The following is a 14,261-nucleotide window of genomic DNA, read 5'->3' as shown; positions in this document are numbered from 1 at the left end:
CAAAGCCACAGTTATGGTGGAACTCAGTCCACCTGAGTCTTACCATTATAAGATGATAATAATAGGTAACATTTATTAAATAATTACCATGTACTTTGTCCTAATACTTAATGTATTCTTTTACTGCTCACATCAACTCTGAAGGAAAGGTACCACATCCCCTTAAAAGAAAACAACTATTTCTTTTTTTTTTTTTTTTTTTTTTTTTTTTGAGATGGAGTCTGGCTCTGTCGCTCAGGCTGGAGTGCAGTGGCCGGATCTCAGCTCACTGCAAGTTCCACCTCCCGGGTTTACGCCATTCTCCTGCCTCAGCCTCCGGAGTAGCTGGGACTACAGGCGCCCACCACCTCGCCCGGCTAGTTTTTTTGTATTTTTTAGTAGAGACGGGGTTTCACCGTGTTCGCCAGGATGGTCTCGATCTCCTGACCTCGTGATCCGCCCGTCTCGGCCTCCCAAAGTGCTGGGATTACAGGCTTGAGCCACCGCGCCCAGCCGAAAACAACTATTTCTATTCTATTCTTTTATTTTTTTTAGAGACAGAATCTCACTCTGTCGCCCAGGCTGGAGTGCAGTGGCACGATCTCGGCTCACTGCAACTTCTGCCTCCTAGGTTCAAGTGGTTCTCTTGCCTCAGCCTCCCGAGTAGCTGGGTCTACAGGTGTGCGCCACCATTCCCAGCTAATTTTTGTATTTTAAGTCAAGATGGGGTTTCACCATATTGGCCTGGATGGTCTTGATCTCTTGATGTCATGATCCGCCCGCCTCGGCCTCCCGAAGTGTTGGGATTACAGGCGTGAGCCACCGCACCCAGCCTCTATTCAATTCTATTTTGTTCTATTTCTATTACAAGCCAGTAAGCAAGAAAATATCATAATTTATAAGGAACCCTATAAAAAACAAACAAGCCAACGGTCCCTCATTAGGGAGTATGCCTGAATAAGAAGCTGAAGATTTTCAGATACAGGCTTCAGGCAACATTGTCTTTAGAGGCTAAGCTCTGGCTCCAGCTCCCTCCAGCATCCTGTGAATAACAGGCAGGCTTACTTGCAGGTGCCGCTTTCCTGGACAGTGGTGGTTAAAGGACAAGGCCCAGAAAGTGCTGAATTAGGTGCCCTTGTTATCAGCAATGTCATATTGATCACGCTGTCTTAGAGCTCTTTCGACATCTTGGCTCTGCATCTTTTTTTTTTTTTTTTTTAATCTTTTTTCTTGAGATAGGGTGTTGCTTTGGATAGTAGGGTATCCAGGCCAGAGTGCAGTGGTATGATCATGGCTCACTGTAGCCTTGACCTCCTAGACATAAGTGATCCTCCCACCTCAGCCTCACAAGTAGCTGGGACCCCATGCACCCACCATCATGCACAGTTAATTTTTGTGTTTTTTGTAGAGATGGGGTTTCGCCATGTTGCCCAGGCTCTTCTCAAACTCCTGGGCCCAAGCTGTCCTCCCACCTTAGCCTCCCAAAGTGTTTGGTTTACAGGCATGAGCCACTGTGCTTAGCCTGAGTCCCTCTTTTAAACAAACAAAATGGTAAATGGAAAGGAGGAAAGGCTTAAGAAAAAAGATTGAAGCACAGATTTGTTGCAAGCAAGGAATAATAAAGGGCAGTTCATTTAGAGAAAGGCATATGACCACCTTTCCCCGTCTCCAGTCAGAATCTAGAAAGTGATTGAGGCTAGGCGCAGTGGCTCACCCCTGTAATCCTAGCACTTTTGGGAGGCCAAGGTGGGCGGATCACGAGGTCAGGAGATCGAGACCATCCTGGATAACATGGTGAAACCCAGTCCCTACTAAAAATCCAAAAAATTAGCCAGGCCTGCTGGTGGGCGCCTGCAGTCCCAGACTGAGGCAGGAGAATGGTGTGAACCTGGGAGGCGGAGCTTGCAGTGAGCTGAGATTGTGCCATTGCACTCCAGCCTGGGCGGCACAGTGAGACTGTATTCCCCCCAAAAAAAAGTGATTGAGAAAATCAGGTCTGTGTGACCTTAGCAATGAGTTGTTTAGCTTGGGCCACTGTTAGCTTAAGTCAATAACTTCAAGTTTGCGTTGTAGTTGGAATCAATAGAGGAAAAGCTCTCAGCATTACCACATATATCAGAATGTGAATTGATTGCCAGATCAGCCTTATCCAAACACAAGTTCTAGGCTTTTTGCCCTGTTTATCAGCTTTATTTGCTGAGGGTATTTGATGAGTCTTAGGGAAAAAAGAACAGCCCTGGGGACACAGCTGCTTTTATGATGAGACATGTTTGCACCCATACCTTAATGGGTTTTGGTGGCAATATTCTGAAATTTGCCACCAACGTTTCAAAGATTTGCCCTTAGGGTGAATTACTGCTGTAGTAGAAGTGGGTGGAGGCTGAGGAGATTGGATTAAGCAGGTAGAGGAGTTCTCAGTGCATGGATCGTTCTGAGGATGGAGATAGAGCTCTAAGACATCCACAGGCCTTTCCTGAGTGATCAGCTTTGGCTCCTGGGCAGGGAAATTGAGCTGGATCCTAGTGTGGGAGCACACTTGTCATCTTCCTTCTTTTTCCCCAGTACCACGCGGAGACCATCAAGAATGTGCGCACAGCCACGGAAAGCTTTGCTTCTGACCCCATCCTCTACCGGCCCGTTGCTGTGGCTCTGGACACTAAAGGACCTGAGATCCGAACTGGGCTCATCAAGGGCGTGAGTATTCTGTGGAGAGCGAGGGAAAGACTCAGTAGGCAATATGCCCCAGAGACATGTCCTCCAAAGCGTTGAGATGCCGTGTTTCATCCCAGCACTATGAAGGACTGCAGAGGAGTTGAGGTCTACAAATGAGGATTTATTCATCACTGTAAACAATGTTGATTTGATTTACTTTGCTAGGAAATGGTACCACAGAGGAACCCTTTTTTTACCCTAAAAACCTAAACTTGAGGCTTTCTAACTTGGGGAATCATCTCTTTGTATCTTTTTCCCCATCATTAAGCAGCATAACTGAAACATTATATTGTATTTTCTTAGATTATTTCTGTGAAGTGTACTGAGTTAGAGAATAAGAGCAAAAAACTGTATTATTTTTAGCGGTGACTTGAGCATTGTTCCCTGGAGGAAAGAGCTTTTCCATTGCTTCTGCGGTGATGCTGCTACTGGTGTCTCCAGTTTGGACTCTGGCTTACTCTCTCGCTTACTCCCTAGAGCGGCACTGCAGAGGTGGAGCTGAAGAAGGGAGCCACTCTCAAAATCACGCTGGATAACGCCTACATGGAAAAGTGTGACGAGAACATCTTATGGCTGGACTACAAGAACATCTGCAAGGTGGTGGAAGTGGGCAGCAAGATCTACGTGGATGATGGGCTTATTTCTCTCCAGGTGAAGCAGAAAGGTACGTATGGGAGCTGGAATCCAATTGTCTAAAACCCATCTTTTGTCTCTAAAGTTCCTTGACACAAGGAAGATGGGAAGGTTGGTTGCCTGGCAGTGAGATTGAGTCTGTGTGTTCTCAGGAATCCCTTTTATAACTCATTTATCCTCAAAGACAGGCTTTAATCCAGCATAGTTACATTCTTCTGGTTCCGGAGAACATAGGAACATATATATATACACACATATATTTCTTTTTTGAGACAGAGTCTCGCTCTGTTGCCCAGGCTGGAGTGCAGTGGCACGATCTTGGCTCACTGCAACCTCTGCCCCCAGGGTTCTAGCGATTCTCCTACCTCAGCCTCCCGAGTAGCTGGGTTTACAGGCACCCGCCACCACGCCTGGCTAGTTTTTTTGTATTTTTAGTAGAGACGGGGTTTCACCATGTTGGCCAGGCTGGTCTCAAACTCCTGACCTCAAGTGATCTGCCTGCCTCGGCCTCCCAAAGTCAAAACAATCTTAATTCTCCTTTTTTATGGGTGTGGAAAGTGAGGTACAGAGAGGTTAAATGGCTTGCCTAGGATTACACAGTTAGTTGTAGTAGGGTTTCAACTCTGGTAAAACAGCTCCAGCACCCATAATGCACCACTTCCCAGCTCACTGTACTTGGGGGAGAGGTGCCTGCTTCCTGTTGAGCTGTGCCCTCGGTGCTCTGCCTCCCCTGCTTACCCCTTTTCAAAACACAGGTGCTGACTTCCTGGTGACGGAGGTGGAAAATGGTGGCTCCTTGGGCAGCAAGAAGGGTGTGAACCTTCCTGGGGCTGCTGTGGACTTGCCTGCTGTGTCGGAAAAGGACATCCAGGATCTGAAGTTTGGGGTCGAGCAGGATGTCGATATGGTGTTTGCGTCGTTCATCCGCAAGGCAGCTGATGTCCATGAAGTTAGGAAGGTCCTGGGAGAGAAGGGAAAGAACATCAAGATAATCAGCAAAATCGAGAATCATGAGGGGGTTCGGAGGCAAGTCCCCATTGTCCCTGCTCCAGTCCCAGCGCAGCTCTCTAAAGGGCATGGTGTATCCTGTGAATATCTGATTCCCAGCCCCCTAGCCCATCAGAATGTAGACTCCCAAACCTGTTCCAAACCTGCTGAATCACAATATCTTAGTAGAGTAGAAGGCATTGTGTGTGTGTGGGTTTTGTTTTTTTGTTTTGTTTTGTTTTGTTTTCAAAAAGCTTCCTAGGTAATTGAGATGCTGGCAGCTTGACATTGTTCCCTGGGCCTGGGGACCAATATTTGAGAGAACAGGGTCACTGCTCATAGTACCAGGGGCCATGATGCTCTGTTCCTGATCAGAAACACTACCAGTGTTTCCTGGAATGTGGGGACCAGGGGGAAAGATGACAGCAGACACTTAAGAAGGGGCTCGTTTTGGCCCTTCCTGGGGAGCCATGTGGAATTTCAGGGGCTGGTGTCCATGCTAAAACTTATGGGCTCCTGGTCTTCACTTAGAACGCAGCTGGCTCAGTGATCATGCTAACTCTGGTATGGTCCATTCCACTCTCAGAGTAAGATGTGTGGTTCTTCTCCAGGGTCAGATTGCCTCAACTTAGCTTACCCGCTCCACAGTGCTCACGAGGTAGAGCCCAGTGGGCATGGCCACCATTTTTGGCATCCTGCTAGGAATACAACTTAGCACTACTAAGATGCTAGACCTACGCTTGTGGATTAGGAGTGTGTTTGGGGAGGGTGGGGGAACAACCCTCTGCACCCACTGTAGTGGCCTTACCGTCTTAGCTTTGTGTAGATATCCTCTGTACCAGGCAATTTGGGGCCCTCCCCTTTGCCATCCTGATAAGCTGAACTTGGCGCTAGGCCAGGCAAAGCCACATTCCCTCTTGCCTTCAGCAGGTTGGAGTGGGCCACCTCACAGGGCAGTCTTCAAGTGTCCTTGACTAGATAAGGCCATGGGTCTTTGTGGTGGAAGCAGTCAGCAGGCCTTGGGTTCCCTGTCTTGAAGTGCTGATTGGAGAATGGAGGCCCTAGAGAGACACCTAACATGCATGGGATTTGGAGAGAAGACCTTGGGAATGAGCCCATTTGGATTTGCCCTCTCCCCTTTCTTCTGTCAATGAAGCATCCATATTGGTGTTGAAGCCCAGCAGGCAGAATTGTTGGCCCGCTCTGGGGGACTAGGGTAGCTGGACTGCCTTGCCATCTGTGTGCATCCATGATGATGTCATGGATGTCTGTCCTGGTACGAGGACATCTAAGTTAGGGAATCCCAGGGAAACTTCTTGTCTACCGGCATACTTGTGGCCCCTGTCTGTATAACCTCTCTCCCCCCAACTTTGTCCATCAGGTTTGATGAAATCCTGGAGGCCAGTGATGGGATCATGGTGGCTCGTGGTGATCTAGGCATTGAGATTCCTGCGGAGAAGGTCTTCCTTGCTCAGAAGATGATGATTGGGCGGTGCAACCGAGCTGGGAAGCCTGTCATCTGTGCTACTCAGGCATGTGACCACCCTTCCCCACATTCTCCTGGGCACACTCACATGTGTGTATGGGAAAGCTCTGGAGGCTGTCTGATCTTTTCCCATGGAATTGTCCCATGTAACACACAGATAATCCCCTTCCCCCATGCACCTACACAAAGCCATGCTCTGTGCACCTACTCACTGTCCAGAGGATCAGCGTGCTGTCATTTGTCTCTGAAAACAGCCCAAGCCACATCTCACTAATGCTCTGTTCCTCCCAGATGCTGGAAAGCATGATCAAGAAGCCCCGCCCCACCCGGGCTGAAGGCAGTGATGTGGCCAATGCAGTTCTGGATGGAGCCGACTGCATCATGCTGTCTGGAGAAACAGCCAAAGGGGACTATCCTCTGGAGGCTGTGCGCATGCAGCACCTGGTGAGTTCTGGGGCCTGCCCCATCCCCTGGGCTTTGGACTGGGCCTGGGTTGGATGCAAGCTCTGGTGCAGAGCTTTTTAGGTTTCCATATCCTCTTAGGCACAGCCGTTCATTATCCTCCAAGTTACAGCAGCAAGAGGGTGGGGGTGGAGGTGGAGGTGGCTTTTTTTTTTTTTTATTCTCCTGTTTTTCATTCCTGCCGACACCCCCACCCCTCCATTTCCTTCTGCTCTGGAGGCATCCTCCTTCACTGGACACCATACAGTTCATTTCACTTCTGACTTCAAGGTGGTGAATCCTTCCCATGGCTTAAGTCCTGGGATACTTCCGCAGTGAAGGGAGGTCTTGTCCCTCTTCCTCAGAGTCAGAAGTTTTGAGTACCTTTGCCCTATTCTGAAAAGGGCTCGGGGCTCCTGCTCCCAACTGCCCTCTTCCTTTGGCTTCCAATTCAGTCCCCCGACCCCCCCACCCGCAGACAGGCGCTTCCCCAGGGAGCCCCTGTGGACCTGCACTGGAGTCTGTTGCCTGCACTGAGCTGCCTGTGCTGGCCTTGCATGGTGCCTATAGGAGGATTTGCTTTGCTGTGCCATTGGGGTACAGCTGCTGCTCTTACTACAGACCAAAAAGTCAGGTTGAGTGACTGGTGGCAGGGCCACAGATAGAGACAGCAGGGAGGGTGGCTGACCCTGGTGGCCCTGGACTGAGCGTCTGGAGGAGTCGTGGAGGCTCTTTCCCTTCTTTCTCCTCTGAGAGCTCATTCTTCAGGCTCTTCCAGCTTGTCATGTTGAGTGCCTGGCCACTGCTCAGGGTTGGAGACTCAGTCCCTTTGCCCTGTCTATTCCAGCTCTGGAGCTAACTTGGGGATCCCTGATCAGGGTTACATAGGTTTGGTAAAATGAGTGCTGGAAATTAACTTTCTCCCAGTAGTCTTAGGTCAGGCTCAGTGAACTTCAACTTTATCCAGATACGGTTTTTCTTCAGCCATTCTATTCCCTTTCTAGCCAGTGAAAGACCCGCTGCCCTTTGACCTCAGCCCCTCCAAGCCCCCAAGTTTAAAACGCCACCCCCCGCCACCAAAAAAAAACAAACAAACAACTAAAACACCCACCTCGTCTGGGCATCTTCCTTTCCTTTTTCACTATGTGTCCTGTTACTGGGCTTAAACAGCTTTCAGAGAAGACATGTCATTTCTCTTAAATGCTCTTTCAGTAGCGAACTGAGTTCATACTTGACTAAGGATATTTTCTGGGCTGTCATCAGCATCCTTAGTGGGTTTCCCCATATTGGAATTGGTAGAGGCCAGGGACGGTGGCTCACACCTGTAATCTCAGTACTTTGGGAGGCCAAGGTAGGCGGATCGCTTGAGCTCAGAAGACCAGCCTAGGCAACATGGCGAAACCCTATCTCTACTAAAAATTCAAAAGTTAGCTAGCTGGGCGTGGTGATACACTTCTGTAGTCCCAGCTACTTGGAGAGGGGGTGGTGCTGGGGCAGGAGGATCACTGAACCCAGGAGGTTGAGGTTGCAGTGAGCCAAGATGGTACCAGCCTAGGTGACAAAGTGACACCCTCTCTCAAAAAAGAAACCAAACAATCATAAAAAAAGGAAGCACAAAAAAATCAGTAGAGAGTGATTTCTCTCCCAGGCCCACTTAACGTAGCCTGGGCCTGGCTGACACCTCACCGTTTGTGCGATGTGATTGCTGTTCTGATGCTGAGATCCTCTTGGCGCAGTCTCACAATTGCCCCATGGTAGGAAGGTGTCCCAGGAGACAGTGCCCCTTCAACTACTCACCACTAAAGTGAGTGCCTTTCTGGGTCTCTCCACACGTCCCCTCTCTCTAATTCCCTTACTTAATTGTGTAACTTCATGGCCTCAAAGGTGGGACAGAGGCTGATCTTGACTTAGATTTACTGAACCATGAAATCACTGCATAGAATGTGGAGACCTGAATGTGTTTTTTGGCAAGTCATTTAACTTCTCAAGACCTTATCTGTAAAATGGATTAGATATGTTTAATTATAGCCTTAGCATTAAATATTCATTGCTCTTATTATTAAGTGTCTGATAAGTCTCTGTGTATATGGATGTAATCTTCCTAACTCCCATTACCTCCATTTATAGCTGAGGGTTATATGGCCAATAAAGCCTGGGTTTGAATCTAGGTCTGCTGACTCCAAAGCCAGTCTTCTCTCCTGCAACATCATGCTCTTAGGTCTAGCAGGAGATGAGAACAGGTCTCCATTTGGAGCCTGTCAGTGGGGTCAGAGACTAAGAATCAGGTTCAGCTTCTAAATTTCATGTCCTTTCCTCCATACCCTAGTGTTTCCTATGAACAGACAGATACCTTAGAGCTGCAAGGCTTGGATTGCATGGCAGTGCTCAGAAGATAAGTTACAGGTCTGGGCCAGGCTGTAGCTGCCCCTCCAGGTGGCTAGACCTTTCCTTTCTGTGTCACCAGTTAACACTGGCCAACAGTTCCTTCCCTTCACTGTTGATTGCTTTCTCCTGTGTCTAACTGATGCAGTTAATGACGCATAACTAAGAGCAGTAGCAGGTATGGCTCTGTTTCCTGTTCCTGTTCCCTGTCCTCTGGGTTGCATGCATTCCATTCTGATAAAAAGAATACCTTTAACCTAGTACATCCTGCCACACATCTGCTTCTACTGTGAAATTCATGAGGGGCTATTACCGATTCCTCCCTCACCCATCATTTACTTAGATGCTGGTGATTGCATTATAATCCTCTAAAGCTTACATTGTCTTTCTGATTCTTGGTCTTATCTGAGCAAGTGATCTGTAAATAACTCAGTGGCTTTCTCATGACTGTTTTAATCATTAGATTTTAATCAAGTGTCTTATTAAACGTATCTGCATGCTTCCACAGACATCTGTCTCTTCACATGGCTGTTCAGTGTGTCTCTCACAAGTTAGCCCAAGTTTTCTGTTCTCCTGCTTCAAACTCAGTTGAGCTGCCTTGCTTTGGCTTGGATCCCAGCTTTCCAGCGCTGCTCAATCTGTTTCCATGGCAGGCCATTGGAAAGGCTCAGTGCATCCCTGTGCCTGAAGCCAAGTGAGCGCTCACTGCGTGCATGCATGGAGGCTGGGCAGGAGTCTGCCTAACCAGACAGCCATGTGAGGAGGGAGGGCCTGTTCCTTTCTGTAAGCTATGTCGTGAGGCAGCGTGATCAAGTCCTCTGCCAGGGAGTGGTGTGGGCCCAGCCTGGGCATGTTTTCATGCCAGAGTGCTAGAGCCTACTGCCAGATTGTCTCCCTCCATCCCCAATCAAATCCTTCCAGAACGGAAGAGCCAATTTCCCCTGTGTTGGAGGGGAAGTGGCAGCACCTCCTGAAGCAGTTGGACTTTCATCACCCTACCTCCGCATCTGCCTGAAGGACAGATTTAGCCGATTAACCTAAGGTTACTTTCCTCTCTGATTAATTCCCCATTCTGTCTTCCCATGTGTTGTGTCTTGTTTTTTTCCTCCTCCTTCCCTCTTCCTTGTCCCCTCTTCCCCTAAACCTTACAGATAGCTCGTGAGGCTGAGGCAGCCATGTTCCACCGCAAGCTGTTTGAAGAACTTGTGCGAGCCTCAAGTCACTCCACAGACCTCATGGAAGCCATGGCCATGGGCAGCGTGGAGGCTTCTTATAAGTGTTTAGCAGCAGCTTTGATAGTTCTGACGGAGTCTGGCAGGTAGGGCCCTAAGGGCAGGTAACACTGCTAGGATAACCAGCCTCTTGCTTCAGCTGTTCTAGGAGAAGACAGCCAGGCCCAACCTGGCACCTGGGCACAGAGCCTCTTCTTGTCTATAGGAACACCGCCAGGGAGGTCATGGCAGGGCAAGATCAAAGGGTCCTGTGGCTCAGTAGGCACAGCAGATGTCACAGGCACTTGGTGAAGGACTGGTTTCTGTGGAGTCTTGAAATTGGCTCAGCTCAGCATCTCCAGTGACTGGGCTACTCTTGGCCTTTGTCCCTAGGAACATGTTCCTCACCAGCTGTCCGGGTGACTCTTCCCCTCCCTCTCCTTCTGTGACAAAGCTCTGACAAAGCTCTGTCCCCCTCTCGTCCCTCTGGACGGATGTTGCTCCCCTAGATTGCCCGTGAGGCAGAGGCCGCCATCTACCACTTGCAATTATTTGAGGAACTCCGCCGCCTGGCGCCCATTACCAGCGACCCCACAGAAGCCACCGCCGTGGGTGCCGTGGAGGCCTCCTTCAAGTGCTGCAGTGGGGCCATAATCGTCCTCACCAAGTCTGGCAGGTAGGAGGTGGCAGCGGCTCCCTGGGATGCCCCGCTCAGTGGCACCTCTCCTTGGGGGTCCTGGGAGCAGTGCATTGAACAATGCTCAGGTGGCACTGAGCCAAGGTAAGACCCCTCTGCCTGCCACCTTGGGCCTGCAGGGAAGGATTGAGCAGAGCCCCTTCCCTGGGCCCAGAGGACTCTAGGCAGCACACATAAGGAATATCAGAACATTTGGATCAAAAGCAAGTTTATGCTGGAGATTTATTACATAATAGTGCACAGGCTGACTACAAATGGTTATTTGATGTTGAAAATTTAGTAGCCAGGCGCTGTGGCTCACTCCTGTAGGCCGGGCGCGGTGACTCGTGCCTGTAATCCCAGCATTTTGGGAGGCCGAGGTGGGCAGATCACGAGGTCAGGAGATTGAGACCATCCTGGCTAACACGGTGAAACCCCATCTCTACTAACAATACAAAAAGTTAGCCGGGCGAGGTGGCGGGCGCCTGTAGTCCCAGCTACTCTGGAGGCTGAGGCAGGAGAATGGCGTGAACCCATGAGGTGGAGCTTGCAGTGAGCCGAGATCAGGCCACTGCACTCTAGCCTGGGCGACAGAGTGAGATTCCGTCTCAAAAAAAACAAACAAAAAAAAATTTAGTCCTCTTATTTAAAATAGTAAAAGAAACCACTTTTGCTTATTCCAGTTACTATGTGCTCTTTAAAAATTTCAGTTGGGAAAATGAATTTATTTAAATGCTGTTTACTGTGCCTCCATTTGGCGCACTAGTCCCTGCTGTTTTTGAGCCCTAAAGACAAATTGGTTTCCAGCTCAGGAGAGGTTGCTGTGCTATCTTGGCTGACATTCTGTGGGGCCAGGCAGCCAGGCTGAGGACTGTGTGGCCTATGCTGAGCCTCCAACTTGGGATCCCTTCCTTAGCCCAGGACATTGAGTTAATGTCCTTCACTCTCCTAGTTAGGGATTATGCTCCTTGTCCCTGCCCACAGGGCAGCGAGGGTTTCCTGGAGGAGAAGAGCAAATAGGCAGTGCCCACGCACTGAGGAGCAGCAGGTGGGCATGGGCAGACCAGAGAACCAGGACACAAGCTCTGTGCAGATGCCCTCAGCAGAGGGCTGCAGCCTCCCACTCTTGGCTGAACAGCTTCAACCAGTAGGGTTGACCTTTCTTAAAAGGTCCAGTTCTTGCTGTTTGGCTATTTTAAGCTCTAGTCTTCTGGGGTTTCACTCAGCTGGTCCTAGCTTCAGCAGTTGCTTCCCTCTGATGGCCTTGCATATAGGCCAAGCATGAAGTGCAGGGACTTCTCTGCTATGATATGGCTTAAGTTTCCCTGACACCTGTTGAGTGTCCTCATAACTTCCCTTCTGGTGCCCCTCCCCAGCTCCTGAGACACAGCTGCAGCTACAAGTGTGCAGTGTCAGTGTTCAAGAAAGCGCCTGGCACAGGGGCTTCAGAAGGGTCCCCTGCCTTCCAAAGGAGCTTTGGCAGGCAGAGCTGCTCCTGCACCAACACTCCCATTTCCTGTTCTTGCCTGCTGAGTAGCACTTAGATTTCTAAGCCTCACCTAGATACTCAGATTTGACTCTGGGCCTTTATAGCCCAGTTGCTGGACTGTTTCAGGAGCCAGGGGCCATGTGGGACAGGGAAGAGGGCACAAAAGTAGAGAAGCCTGATGTTGATTCCCATGGAGCTGGTCAGCTCTGCTACTGCTCTACATGCTACTTGGCTTGTAGGTGTCACCGGCAGCGAGAGGAATGGGTGCTGGTGACACTGGGCCTGGGCTGCCTGTCTGTGTCAGAGTGTAGGAGGGGTTGTGCCAACCATGGGCTGTGTGAGATAAGTGGGTGAGGCTGACCTTGGGTCAAGATAATCCTGGGTCAAGATAATCCTGGGCCCTTGGCCTGTGGAGTCGGGGTAGAGGGCAGATGGTAGCCTAGCCTGCTATGGAGGATATAGGATGAGGGGCTGCCCTAGCCTTGGGAGGGGTCCTAGGGAGCAGATGTTGAAGAGGCCAGAGCCATCAGTGAGCTGGGTGAGAGGATGAGCTGTTTGAATGCCCTGAGGTACTTCCTGGGGCCTTGTGTAATGGCCTCTTCTGTATGTCCCCCATCCCATCTCAGGTCTGCTCATCAGGTGGCCAGATACCGCCCACGTGCCCCCATCATTGCTGTGACCCGGAATCCCCAGACAGCTCGTCAGGCCCACCTGTACCGTGGCATCTTCCCTGTGCTGTGCAAGGACCCAGTCCAGGAGGCCTGGGCTGAGGACGTGGACCTCCGGGTGAACTTTGCCATGAATGTTGGTACGTGGCTGGAGCAGGGGCTAGAGCCTCGAGGGGTTTGGGGATGCTTGAGCATTGGCTTCTGTGGGACCCTGAAAGTTTGGGGAATAGAAAGGGAAACATAGAGGGGCAAAAGGCCCAGCTGACTGTTCCTCTCCCTCATTGGGAATGTTCTTTCTGAATCTGTCATTCCCGGAAGTCCTAAGCTGAGCCCAGGAGGGAAAAGGGTCCTTTGAGTTGTAGGGTTGAGCAGTTCCTTTCCTCTTCTCTTCTAGTCTGGGACTCAAAGCAAAATTGTCCATTCTTTGGCATCTGCTCATTACTGAGGGTTTTGTTTTTGTTTTTGTTTTTTAAATAAAATTGGCTACAGCTCCTGTGCTGTGGGGTGGCATACACAGATTATGTACTGATGTGGCCATTGTCCCTGTATAAGGTAGGGTATCACCGGATGACAGGAAGCAGCTAGCTCTTGACCCTGGGCAAGGCTTTGCACCCTCTGGAGGATGAAGTGAAAGATGTCCAAAGGTCCCTGCCAACCCTGCCATCTGAGTGATAAGGACATTTCAGGGCCTCCCTCCTGTTTGCCTGGGCTGTAAGTTTGGTGCCACCTTGTGGTGTGAGGAAGTAGTGGTCAGCCAGCCTAGTTCAGTGCTCAGGCTATGGGGCAGCTGCCCAGGTGCACACCTGCCTGGCTTGGCTTTTACTTACCAATCTCCCTTCTCTTCCTCCAGGCAAGGCCCGAGGCTTCTTCAAGAAGGGAGATGTGGTCATTGTGCTGACCGGATGGCGCCCTGGCTCCGGCTTCACCAACACCATGCGTGTTGTTCCTGTGCCGTGATGAACCTGAGAGCCCTTCCTCCAGCCCCTGTCCCACCCCCTTCCCCCAACCCATCCCTTAGGCCAGCAACGCTTGTAGAACTCACTCTGGGCTGTAATGTGGCACTGGTGGGCTGGGACACCAGGGAAGATGATTAGTGCCTCGCTGAAACATGGCTGTGTTTGCAGCCTGCTCTAGTGGGACAGCCCAGAGCCTGGCTGCCCATCATGTGGCCCCACCCAATCAAGGGAAGAAGGAGGAATGCTGGACTGGAGGCCCCTGGAGCTAGATGGCAAGAGGGTGACAGCTTTCTTTCCTGTGTATACTCCGTCCAGTTCCTTGAGAAAAAAATGGATGCCCAGAGGACTCCCAACCCTGGCCTGGGGTCAGGAAACAGCTAGAGAGTTAGGGGCCTTAGGGCAAGGGGCTGTTGTTCCCTTGAAGCTGACTCTGGCCCTGGCCCTTACTTGCTTCCCCAGCCCCCTGGGCCTCCCCAGTTCGCACCTGTCCCCGCCCTCCACTCAGCTGTCCTGCAGCAAACACTCCACCTCCACCCTCCACCTTCCATTTTCCCCCACTACTGCAGCGACTACTGCAGCGCCTCCAGGCCTGTTGCTATAGAGCCTACCTGTATGTCAATAAACAACAGCTGAAGCACCTG

General features: G+C 50.4%; 1 protein-coding gene across 8 annotated transcripts in view; it reads left to right on the top strand.

Annotated features, from left to right (window-relative positions):
• Positions 1-14,261, top strand: part of PKM (pyruvate kinase M1/2) — a 33,360-nt gene extending 19,099 nt beyond the window's left edge. For 3 of the 8 annotated variants that reach the window (XM_025390037.1, XM_025390039.1, XM_025390038.1), the window contains exons 4-11: positions 2,542-2,673; positions 3,169-3,355; positions 4,080-4,350; positions 5,693-5,843; positions 6,089-6,241; positions 9,772-9,938; positions 12,623-12,804; positions 13,515-14,259. In XM_025390037.1, coding sequence (XP_025245822.1) covers positions 2,542-2,673; positions 3,169-3,355; positions 4,080-4,350; positions 5,693-5,843; positions 6,089-6,241; positions 9,772-9,938; positions 12,623-12,804; positions 13,515-13,621 — 1,350 coding nt within the window. In that variant the 3' untranslated portion in view covers positions 13,622-14,259. Of the gene's footprint in view, positions 1-2,541; positions 2,674-3,168; positions 3,356-4,079; positions 4,351-5,692; positions 5,844-6,088; positions 6,242-9,771; positions 9,939-10,340; positions 10,508-12,622; positions 12,805-13,514 lie in introns of all 8 variants that reach the window. The other 5 variants (XM_025390036.1, XM_025390040.1, XM_025390042.1 and 2 more) reach the window with 4 other exon arrangements.

The sequence above is a fragment of the Theropithecus gelada genome, chromosome 7a (genome assembly GCF_003255815.1).
Source record: "Theropithecus gelada isolate Dixy chromosome 7a, Tgel_1.0, whole genome shotgun sequence".
Classification (NCBI taxonomy): Eukaryota; Metazoa; Chordata; class Mammalia; order Primates; family Cercopithecidae; genus Theropithecus; species Theropithecus gelada.
The sequence above is the reverse complement of the archived record's forward strand: the minus strand, read 5'-3'. Positions and strand labels throughout refer to the sequence as shown.